Source organism: Watersipora subatra, chromosome 3 (genome assembly GCF_963576615.1).
Source record: "Watersipora subatra chromosome 3, tzWatSuba1.1, whole genome shotgun sequence".
In the NCBI taxonomy this organism is placed as follows: Eukaryota; Metazoa; Bryozoa; class Gymnolaemata; order Cheilostomatida; family Watersiporidae; genus Watersipora; species Watersipora subatra.
The window spans coordinates 30,677,698-30,690,367 of NC_088710.1; the positions used below are offsets into that span (position 1 = coordinate 30,677,698).

The 12,670-nt window shown below is 35.5% G+C and overlaps 1 protein-coding gene across 2 annotated transcripts; it reads right to left on the reverse strand.

Moving 5' to 3' along the window:
* Positions 1–12,485, reverse strand: LOC137389611 (tubulin alpha-1 chain). Of its 2 annotated transcripts, none has more exons than XM_068075671.1 (9): positions 12,423–12,485; positions 11,408–11,489; positions 10,045–10,185; positions 8,262–8,410; positions 8,021–8,173; positions 7,469–7,772; positions 3,286–3,546; positions 1,137–1,277; positions 1–264 (listed from the first exon to the last, which is right to left on the reverse strand). In XM_068075671.1, the coding sequence occupies exons 1-9, from the start codon at positions 12,423–12,425 to the stop codon at positions 137–139; spliced, it is 1,362 nt and encodes a 453-aa protein (XP_067931772.1). In that variant the 5' UTR covers positions 12,426–12,485; the 3' UTR covers positions 1–136. The 2 variants fall into 2 exon arrangements, with proteins under 2 accessions (XP_067931772.1, XP_067931771.1); XM_068075670.1 differs by having other exon boundaries at positions 3,277–3,546.
* Positions 12,486–12,670: the final 185 nt, after the last annotated feature.

Here is a 12,670-nt window from a genome sequence, read left to right on the forward strand (position 1 = left end):
TGCCAAAACAATATTCTCTTAACAAAAGGTGTGTCTGGTCGAAATGGGCTTCTGCAAGAAGCATTGGGATAACATAAAGGGTGGGGGAAGACAGCGACAGTACGAATAACAGTCATTCATCATTTTCTTCCATATTCTAGTACTCATCATCTGATTGGCTGGCGAGCTCAGAGGCAGTGAGGGAGTCCATGCCTACTTCTTCATAGTCTTTTTCAAGAGCTGCCAGGTCATCTCTCGCCTCAAGAAATTCCCCTTCTTCCATTCCTGTAGCCATTACCAATAGTATATTTCTCATAATGATCAGGGCCATATTTAATTAATGTATAACAGCAATGATCTCTATCATTGTTCTATGCAAAAGCTGTTTCATATTCAGCAACACTACGCACTGATGTCTGCAAGCATTGGGTTACACTTGAACTCTACAATATTAAAAAATAATTCTTTAAATTGGTGGCAATGACGTGGCAATATGTGTATAACGCTGCAACTTGAACGCAATAACCGGTATCAACTATAGCAACAATAGCGACTAGTGATGTCATGTTGTACGTATTTTGATTCTGAGCATTTTAACCGCGACCAAGTTTTGTCGAGTTTAATCTTGAAATATCCTGGCAGGGAAATCAACTCAATCATCAAAAACAATCACAGATGAATAAACAATGCTAAAACTTTTTGATACAATCTACTGAAATTTTGTGTAGGTTGATCTTTGAGTTAGAATAGCATTGACCTCTAAATGGATGTCTATATATAACCAAGAATGGGTCTCTCATTTCGATCTTAAGATTGTGTGCAAAAAGTATTATATCTTACTCAATATATAGTATTTTACAAAATAATGTTGATACTGTGTCAAGCTGTCACAATCATTGAGCTGTTGACATAACATAGATACCCGATAGCAGTTTTACATGTCAGATGTTAATACAGGAAGATGCATGGATTAGGTGAAAACCCGGTATATCCTGTAGGGCTATCCATCACTTAGCATGTAATAGCCCCATACCTCTCACCCACTGCGGTCAGCTAAACATTTGTGTTTCCAGCTGGTAAATCAGCACCTGCCCATATTTAATTAAACGGAAGACAAATTGAGTTTACTGATATTGAGGAGGAGTTGTAGCACGTACCTTCTCCGACATACCAGTGCACAAAGGCTCTTTTGGCATACATCAGATCAAACTTGTGGTCAAGTCTAGCCCATGCATCAGCCATCGCTGTTGTGTTGCTGATCATGCAAACAGACCTGGGCACAGGTGCGAGGTCTCCACCTAATTAAGTTACATAGGATAAGCAAAGAGTTTTCGTTGAACAATGGACTGTGGTATAAATGAGCATCTGTACATGAGGAAGCGGGTTCAAATCTTCATGACTGAAACTTTTTCCGAAGCGATCTCTATTAAGAGTGTCTACACTTGGGTAGCTTATGACTTTTGAAATATGACTTTCAACTTGTTGTGCAAATGATAGATTCCTGAAAATCAAGTGATTTCCCCTGAATGACTGGAACCAAAATGCTGACCAATAAGATTCGTGAAATCCTTTTTGTAGCTTGTGTCTTTGTAATCCACACCAAAAAATTATTTACATTTTGAGCGCCAATGGCAGCAAATCAGTGATTAACTGCTATTGATGTGGTAAAAGGCTGGTCAAAATTGGCAGCAAATACATGTTGGAATGTTTAAACCATCACAGTTGGCTGGGTATATGTAAAAACAGCAAAAAGTGGAAACTTGCTAGCTTCCAACAGATAAAAGTTTGTGTTATAAGCAGGTGTTTTATGACTCAATGCCATACATTTACCCTCAAATATAGCGCATAAAAGGTCATGTCATAGTTGTCTGTTAAACCGCATAAGAGACGATGTCAAATATTTTGAAGCCAACTTCATCAGTTAGTGATAATCACATGAGATGTTGTTACAATGTGTCAAAATGACTAGGAATAGTCTTTTTCCTCCATAACATCTCATCAAATTCTAAGTAATGCTTATTTCAGTGCAGATAATGGCTGTACAGCAGAAGTCAAAGATGCTACGCTGTGTGATCAGCTTCAGAGGCTTCTATCTACTCAATCTCTTACATAACACTGACACTTTGTACTATGTATTCATAATTGTTAACATGTAATTCAAGTGTCAACACCGTAAGTGTTAATATTTGTAAGGTCTGACTTATTCACAGGATGATGGAGAGTGAAGCAATGACAGTTTTTATACCACGACCCATCTATGATGGAGTGCTAGTGTATACATCTATAGGGTAAATCAATCGCTTTGGTTATATACTATGGCACATCTATGAGTTGGAAAGGTGGCTACTACTTCTATGGAGAACCAATGCTGGCTGTCTATGATTTATTTCTATTATAAAAACCTTTCGTTTTATTTTATAATCAAATTTGTTATGAGCTGTCAGTTATTATTTAGAACTATCTAAAAAATGCAGGCAATGAAAGACAATTTCGACCGAAAGCTTTTCTGGCCAACTCTACAACTATCAGCGTTGTTACAGCGCTGTCATCACAGGGTATGGTTGTGGGTGCGACATGACGCATAATATTGACAGCTTATTGCTAGAATTCTATGCTAGCCGTTATTGGTAATTAAGCGAGGAGGTTTTTAGGCACTAATGACATTTGATAGACTCATGGGTTAAGGAGAAGCGCCGTCCATAAAGAACTCTAGCACGCCACGCTAATTTGTTTATATTGTTTGGAGGCACGCAGCCATTCTATAAACAAAGCTAAATGTCAAAGAGGACAAAGGAAGACCTTGTTCAGTGCCTACTTAGTGACATCACCGATGAAGGTCGTATCTCGCCTAGCATTATCGATGTAAATGTTCGTTTGTTTTTGTTGGTCCCACTTTATGTTTACAAGTTATGAAAACCTTTTCTTATGTAATACAACAGGTGAGTGAAAATTGGCATTCATAGAATGACAGTAACTTGGGTGACCATAGAGTGATCTTGTTACCAAGTTGTTACGCTAAAAGACGATTTTAGCTTAATGAAATGTGAAATGCTTTACGGATTGGTTGATACTAAAATAAGAACAGCTATGTTCTGTGAAAAAGATAGTAGAGAGCATTTTACTCGCCAATTCATAAATTTAGAAAGCTACAGGAGTAATTATGAAGCGAAATACATTTTGTGCATTTTGTACTCATACAAACTTACAATCCTTTTTCAGCTCACTGTTTTAAGTTAGACAAGAGATACACACAGCACTAACAGGCACATTTCTAAAGGTTGGAGACTACCTGCGTACCTCGCATACCTGGGACTACCGTAGGGGCTTGGTAGTTAATGCCGACTTTGAAACCTGTAGGACACCAGTCTACAAACTGTATTGTTCTTTTGGTTTTGATGGTAGCAATCGCCGCGTTCACATCCTTAGGTACGACGTCACCTCTGTACAACATGCAGCAGGCCATATACTTGCCATGGCGAGGGTCACATTTCACCATCTGGTTCGCTGGATCGAAGCAGGCATTTGTGATCTCAGCAACCGTCATTTGCTCGTGGTACGCTTTCTGGGCTAAATAAAGCCGGTTGTTTTTTATTTTACAATGATTGTTGATTATAGTAAATATTGTAATAGATGGCTCTAAAAATGATTAATAATTAAACACACAGTGCTGCTCAAAATTATGATCCCGCCCTCAATGTTTTCAAAAATCATAAAATGTTTCTATTTTGATCAATCTTACAGCCTCAAAATTCTATTTAGTTCTTACAACATGCATATCAACAGACTCAGAATTGTGTGCTGAAAAGAATGGTATAAAGTGCAACTATGTGTATTGTACATAGACGTAAACATTTTTAGCTACTCAACTTATCATAGTTTGTATTTTTCAAATATTATTACCCATATCAACATTAACTTAAATGGTTGGTAAATTAATATTTTATTGTTATACTGAAATATCATAAACATTTAAATAAAATATTATAAGAAATTGAATAATATTTCGTTGGCCAGCCTTTGTTCTTCATGACTGCTTGGCATCGTCTTGCCATACTATGGTCAAGGTTCTTCAACCCCTAGTCTTTCTTAACATGGTGAACCTCTGGATGTCATTCACAAGAGAAACTCAAGGTGATACTAGTTTTCTAGAAACCCCGGGCTACAGGACGCCAAAGTTAAGGCTACCCTGGAGCTAAAGGCAGCCACAGTAAATGCTGGCAGCATCAGCTGGCAGCATCAGTGGTAGCAGCTTTCTTGTTTTTAAAACTTCCTAAATATTTAAAAGTTTAGTGATGTCTTGATGAGGAAGTACTAACATTCAGTACAGTAGAAATATGCAGCGGACTTCCTTGAAGTGTTAGCATATGTTCAAAAGGCTACAACAACTTTGTGTTAGAGCAATGTTGCCTCATAGGGAGAGTATTATCATTGATTTGAAGCACTTGAGCTTAATGAACTGTCTATATTTCTTAACCTCAGTCTAGAGTGCTCTAACAGATATCTGATACACCCATAGATATATAAACCATAGATAAACCCATAGATATATAAGGTTTATATATCTATGGATACGCCCAACTACCAACTTTATAGTTACACTACCCAATCAACAGTCACTGAGTACACAAGTCATAAGCACCTTGCTAATCCTTTTAAATACTATTGAATTTTTATGCTATTGTTTTATTTGTTTATTTTATTTTCCACAGATTTGCTTTTGTCGCGATTAGATGGTGAAATTATATTAACGTCAAACCTAACATGAAGGAACAAAGAATGTGTCCAATAATCTTTTTTCTATTTACTATTTTCAGCCATTATTAAAATATGGATAATTTAAAAGCTTTCTGTTATGTTTGTGAACTTTTCAGGCCTTAAAAAGTTGAAGCACTCACTTCAAATCTTCATGCAAAGCAAAACAATTATGCCTCTTTTTATAGATCTCAGATTCAACGCTGATGTTACTTTTTTTTAGTTCAGTCTGAATAATGAAGTTTTCTCAGCTTTAAGAAAGGTAGCCGACACCATCATTACATCATCAAAGCTTTAATGAAATAATTCAATCTATGACTCATCCTGGGAGTAAACTTGAAGCTATAATAGAGGTATGTTGAGTTTATTTGTAACTCTATCTTTCAACTGCTGATCACCTTTCAGGATTTTTACAGTTCACACGAGCAAACTCGGAGCCATCACAATAAAACAAGTCTGCTCTGAGAGTAAATCTCAAAGGTCACTTCTGTATATTTATAATGACTGAGTGGTGCCTTGCGAATTTCCTTAAGCACGTAGACATACAACACCTACTGAGTTGCATGTCTCCTTAATTAGAAAAGCTTACATCGAATGATATTCACTGTATGACTCACAAGTTTTCCTGAGTATGGAGGACACAACTACAGGTATGCTCATTATTTAGCAAGGTATTATTAGGGCTAATATTGGATGCAGAGCGCACAAATCCTTATTAGATATATTACTGTATATAATAAACATAAACTATGCACTCCGCTGCTTGTGTTCTTATGATCATAGTTAGTATCTATTTACTGAGTTTTTGTATGTATAAAAAGGAGGCCACGCAATTTTAGTACTGCATACACATCAAATGTTCCCTCATCTCAACAGTCACTCTTGAAGCAGAGCACATAACTTCTTTTAATCTAAACCTAAAACAGATCTACTCTTTTCTATACTGGATTACTGTATCCTTCGTTTTTTCGTGATGTCATTCTATCATTGTCCGCCATCTTTGTAGACAACTTTTATCGTTGAAAAATGAAGCTTATGCAGTTAATTTTTGTGAATGATGCTTTTGATTGCAATTTTTTTATTATAATATCAAAACAACACCAAAAAATACTATTAAATAGGAGAATGACGATCGTTTTCTCCAAATATGGCGCCGTTTTCACTCTATGCTATACCAGATAAACGTACCATTCTATATGGTCCTCTATGCTATACCAGATAACTGTACCATTCTATATGATCCTCTATGCTATACCAGATAATTGTACCATTCTATATGATCCTCTATGCTATACCAGATAACTGTACCATTCTATATGATCCTCTATGCTATACCAGATAACTGTACCATTCTATATGATCCTCTATGCTATACCAGATAATTGTACCATTCTATATGAACCTCTATGCTATACCAGATAACTGTACCATTCTATATGATCCTCTATGCCATACCAGATAACTGCACCATTCTATATGATCCTATATACTATACCAGATAACTGTACTATTCTAATGTATATGATCCTCTATGCTATACCAGATAACTGTACCATTCTATATGATCCTCTATGCTATACCAGATAACTACATGTACATAAAAATGAAGCTCAACTTACTTTCTATAAATTGGAACCCAAAAGCTGGAATACATAGAGTTGAGAGCTGTTGTAATACTTCCTTCCGACAGGGTGGTTATGGCAACAGCGTTTAAAAGAAGATGTTAGTTCAATTCTCCAATTGAGTGAGTGGTTTGGGAGCACTTCTGAATTTATTAAAAATTTAGGAACAGTGGATGGTGATAGTTATGTTGTAGTGTTTGCACACCAAGGACTCAGCTCATATTGGAGTTATCAGCTCTTATTGGAGTTCTGATCTTAAAATTGGTGATTTCATTGTGGAACTTTTCTCTTATTTTCAGTCCAAAATTTTAAACACAAAAATGTCGTCATAGTTTTGTTTTAGAAGTACAGTTACTAGCCAATCAAGTTATAGCTTTGTAGAAGTACCAGATGCCAAACTACCATTTCATTGGTTAGTTATTGAAAGGTCACAGTACTATTATTGAAAGGTGAATTGTCAGACGTATCGATGTTAAAACTGTATCGAAAGCGAGACAGGCAGTTCTATTCCATTACCTACGCAACTTGTTTACCTGCTGTAGAAGATAATAAGACCAGATAATAAAATGGGGAGATACATATATGAATGATGACCTTGAGCAAAAAGCGTTGTTTTACTATGTCATAACCATTGGTTTCAGCTGTAGCTAAAATAACAAACTGCAATCAGTTTCCGAATCATGAAGATGTCAACTAAACACAGTCTCAATTTGTAACCAAGTTGGTTGAGGCAGACTGCATGAACCTGTTATCGGTAATACATGCAATCTGCTACCACCTGTACATGTTGACTGAACCATCAACCTCTATATAAAATGGGGAGAATAGACTGAACACTCATATAGGTCCCTTTCAACATCTGTAATGGCACTGTGCTATTCTAGTGATGCACCATGGCATCATCAGAGGGTGAGGATGAACAAGTCCATCTATTTACCAGCCACTGCAGCAGGATGGAAATGCTACTAATGCTGTTTATGCCGGCTGGATACCATTTCCCTTGAACTCAGAAATTATTTTAAATGTTCTCATGCAGTTCTATGGAATAAACGGCATATGCAACAATCTCGTTATGGAATCATATTGAAAACACGCTGTATGTTCCATTTCATTACCTGATATGATTGGTGCGTACGTAACGAGGGGAAAGTGAATACGCGGATATGGTACGAGGTTCGTCTGGAACTCTGTCAAGTCGACATTGAGAGCTCCGTCAAATCTTAGAGAGGCAGTGATGGAAGAAACTATCTGCCCGATTAGACGATTAAGATTAGTATACGATGGCCGCTCGATATCCATGTTCCGACGACAAATATCGTAGATAGCTTCATTATCGACCATAAAAGCGCAGTCAGAGTGCTCAAGGGTCGTGTGAGTCGTTAGAACAGCGTTGTATGGCTCAACAACCGCCGTAGAAACCTAAAACACAAGGAACACACTTATCAACAAGAAATACAGCATTAAAACTCTACCTAGAAATAAAGATAATCATAGGAACTATTAGAAATCTATTTAAGAACTTATTGATTGATGTTGAGTTTGATGAGCTTTCCTCTTGGCATCATTAGATAACTAATACCTAGCCGTTTTCAAATATTGACAATTATTCTTGTCCTTTTATAAATTATTTGATAACTTTAAACATGTTATATTGCTGCAAGGTTTACCTGTGGTGCAGGATAGATAGCAAATTGCAGCTTGGATTTTTTGCCGTAATCCATACTGAGTCTTTCCATAAGAAGGGATGTAAAGCCAGAGCCCGTTCCGCCTCCAAAAGAGTGGAAGATCAGAAATCCTTGCAAACCTGTGCACCCATCAGCCTATAAAAATACAAGAATGCATGCGAGCAGAACTAAGAAGGCATCAAGTTATAAAAATATTCTGAGATCTGATAGAGCTAGGTCTTACCATCTTCCTAAGTCGGTCCATGATTAAGTCTATGATTTCCTTGCCTACGGTGTAGTGCCCTCGGGCATAGTTGTTGGCAGCATCTTCTTTCCCATTGATCAGCTGTTCTGGGTGGAACAGCGAGCGGTATGGTCCAGCTCTCACCTCATCTATAAATGTGGTGGTATTGAGAATTAGTAAAATAAAGATGTATTCATGTTAAAGAGGTCTGTATAGTGCTCACTGTAACAAACATCGGTGGTTGTTCCTCACATGTTTATTATCCAAGTGCACAATAAGAAATAGGAAACGCCACACTTCAATAGGAAGTACAGCTTGTGTCAGTCTCTTATTTGATTTTTGATTTATTTTCATCAACAATAGAATATAAACAAAAGATGAAAAAGATGGAAGAGTGATGAAGCCCATAATACGCATTAGCATAGCTAGTCATGGCGTTGGGCTTATATTTGAATTATTATATAGCAAAAGCTATAGAATATAACAAGTTGGCTAGATATTTTTTGGATTTCAATTTTTCGTTTTCACCTAGTAAAAACAACTTCAGATTTTACATGTTTAGTTTGAACAGAAAGGAGAATTTAATAAAAAATGCACTTAAAAATTAATTTTCTCAAAGTTTTAGTAGATTTTATTAGAAAGTATAATTATTTTTTATTATTTTCGATTGCTTTTTATGTTTAAGATGATTTGACTGCCAGCTTGTTTCCAGATTAAAAACAATCAAACTTGATCACAGTTACAGCTCAAGAGAAAAAATGAGGTAACTAGTTGTGATCGTTGCTATAGTTGATACCAACTATAATGCTATTGCAAACAAGTCACAGCCTTATGAGTCTTTCTTCTGTCAGTCTCTTTGCTACTATAAACATCACAATTACACTTTTGCTTGATCTGAGCATTTTAATCGCGATCAAGTTTTTTCATTTTTAATCTTGAAACATCCTGGCAGTCAGATCACCTCAAACCTTGAAAACAATTACAATTGACATAAAAATACCGATACTTTTTGATAAAATCTACTAAAATACTGTGCAAGTTTAAGTGACTTCAGCACTTTTTATTTGCACAGAGTGTATGAGGAAAGTAAAGGTTTGTACAGATACGGCATCATTGATGTTGCACATACTTTGAGATATTATGAGATGTTATTTATTATAGGTAAAAGTAATGTTTGTTCTCAGGTCTCTGCGAATAATAAAAAAATCTAGTTTTAATTATTTTTATGTAAACAAAGCAATCTTGTAAAACTGCCAAAAAATCAAAACTTGTTATAGACTCTCACAAGAAATCGAATTGGGTTAGCACATCTGTCCAGCAAATAACAACTAAACGAGTAGCGAATCTTATGCTAATACGCAAACAACACATACCTAATCAAAAAGTTAATTTCGACTGTTATAGTTAAAACTATACTGTGACATTGCATTTATTGAAGAGAAGACAGCTTTATATTATAGTTGACAAGAAGCACTCCTGTAGAGGCTAAGCTATTGTATGTCTCAGAAGGAAAACGATCTCCAAAGTGCAATTATTTCTAGCCGTTTTCACATCTAAGTTACTGTATAATGTATACGAATGATGACAAACTGCGGGGAGTCTCATTGAGTAGTTTAGAAAGAGGAAATTTCAACTGTAAATTTACCTTTATGAAAATTACTGATAACATTTTAAATATCACTTTAGCTTGTATCATATTTGCCAGAGCCACTCTAGACCGATGTATGACTATGAATAAATAATATTCATGACTGTGGTATTAAGCTACATGAACAAGACTCACCAATAACACTGGGTTCAAGGTCGACATAAAGGGCACGGGGCACGTGTTTACCATGACCTGTCTCGCTGAAGAAAGTGTTGTAGCTGTCATCAGACCTCCTTGTCAGCTCTGTGTTGGTTACCAATCCACTTGGCTCTATTCCTGCACAAGATATAATACAGCTTATTAAATTATATCTCCTGCCTGTTAGGAGCGGCATAACTATGATATTAATTGAGTCAAACAACAACCTTGTTACATTATATATTGGACTTTGGCTATAATACTTAGAAGCCCATCCTGATCCTAAGGCTATGACATAAGCGAGGTTGCAATGTTGCAGAAAGAATGAACTAAGAATTAGCTCCCTAGAATTCGAAAATTCAAGGGAGTTTGAAAATTTTAACTTTTACCGAATGTATTGGCAGAGCTGTGATAGGAATTAGTAAAAAACATAAAAGATAAAAATGTGTTTTCTAACATGCGTGACCAAAACCAGTATTGCTCTTAAAAGGTACCATGATCTGAATGAAACAACATACAAGTTCAGAATTGGTAATATGGCTCTGATGTCTGTTTACAACATGAATAAACTCAAAATCTGCCAATGCTTTTGATATCAGCTCATATGTTACCATATTATTTATGGTATACACATTTAACATAATTCAGCTCCAAGATATGTCACTAATGATTCATTTTTATTACAAAAATGATCATTCTGCCAAATTGCAAATCTACATCCACACTCCAACAAATTATGTTTTCAAATCCTTGCGTCTTCTGACTATGTCTATAATTTTTACTTTATACTGATCCTTGGTTTCAAGTTCTTTTATGGGTTGTGTCCTCATTTTGTTCTTTCACAGTTACAGGTTTTCAACACATTTCAACGTACGTGATACGAAATAATTTTTTACAATTTCTAACAATTATTTTGATAATATTATCAATAGATCCTTTAACAGTGTTCTTCCTAATATATATATTCTCTTAACAGAAAAAGGTATTTTAAACTTTATATATGTCTAACCATTTATTTGATTTGAGCGGCTAACTACTGTCCTTTTTTTTATTTTTGTATAGCATAATTTAAAAACTCTTTCTATTTAAAGTAAAATAGTCGCCAGTAAAGTTAGAAAGAAAGCCAGTTTTATAAAGCTTAAATGAATAACTTTAAAAAAATTTTCTGACATCTCTAATGAAGGCAAGATAGTGATAGAGTTTTATTCAATAACTTTCTCTTCCCACGTACCTCAACATTTAATTAACTAACCAGCAAAAAATATCTCTATGCAAGTTTTTTGTCAAATAAGTTTTTTTTTGTTACTTACAGCAAGGCCTAAAACAAAATGTAAACAGGAATCAATATCTGGCTGCTCACCATGTTCGAGACAATAGAGCTCCCAGCATGCATTGCCTATTTGCACTCCAGCCTGGCCAACGTGTATAGAAATGCACTCCCTCTGCAACAGAGAAATCCATCAAGACTCTACTCCTCTACGTACCTGTATACTCACTAATAGACATAGACATCTGCTTTACCTCTGCTTTTGATATCATATAGCTGTTTATGTGATTACCCAGAGATTTTCATGCATTCAAGAAAAATCTTGCAGAAATATAGCATGATTCAAAACTTTCAGCACTTTTAAACTTAGTTTCACATCTGTACTAATTGTGCTATCTGTACTAGTTTCACATCTGTACTAGTTGTGCATGGAAAAAGGTGGCATGATAGTTTGGTAAGCCAGACATTCGCAACTGGTTCCTCAATGACTGGTCAAAAACTTTGGAAAATTTATGGGGTGGGAACTACGAGAATTAAAACCATCTTATAATTTACAATTTTTTTAGCGACTTGAACTCTTACGTAGCCTTTAGTAATAAACTGGGTCACATGGCTCTATAATCTGGAGGTGCAAAAAATGACCAAGAGAAGGTTGTGTTGATTTCCTAGCGATTGGGGAGTTTAATTCATTTCTTGTTACTTTTTAGGCTATGCATATTTAATTCTTTAATAAAAACACTGTTAGCAAGCAAAAGGCTTATAAATGTCATACCTATAAAAATTTGTAAGACATTGCGTATGACTAATTAGAATTCAACGCTCCTAAACACCGAAGCCCATGCACTACTTGCTATTTTATGTAACAAACTAAATATAGATTTGATAAATTTAAATTTGTAAATATAGAATTGTTTGCGCTTATTCCATGAATGATCAAATTTGTGAGCTGCAAAATACAAGTTTTTATGAAAGATACACCAGTGCAGTGAATATAGTTTTAATTTATCATTGCATCATTTGAAAACAATGACAAAAATATTTTTAGAGCAAAGTATTTTAGTTTAGTAAATACTCAAGCTCTATCATTTTATTTTCACATCAAACTTACCATCTTGTCTGACAGTGGCTGTTGCAAAAGCTCGTCTGATTCAAGGCAGCAGTTTTGCGCAAGTGAATAGGATACATTTTCTGTAACAAACTAGCGATAGACACCTGCAGAGAACTCTGAACTAAGATAGGAGAGTTCGGCGTGCACTAGCTATCAGGAACAACATATGTTCCATTTCAGACAACTCTTGCATGTTTATTACTCATTTTTATTGGCCCATATGGTCAGTTATCAACTTTTTGGTTGAG

Excerpts from the sequence above, each read along its gene's own strand:
- LOC137389611 (XM_068075670.1), bottom strand. Across the intron at positions 10,186-11,407 it reads GCTCTATTGTCTCGAACATG|GAATAGAGCCAAGTGGATTG; the intron begins GTGAGCAGCCAG and ends TATCTTGTGCAG. Across the intron at positions 1,278-3,276 it reads GGTAGTCCCAGGTATGCGAG|GTGGAGACCTCGCACCTGTG; the intron begins GTACGCAGGTAG and ends TAACTTAATTAG.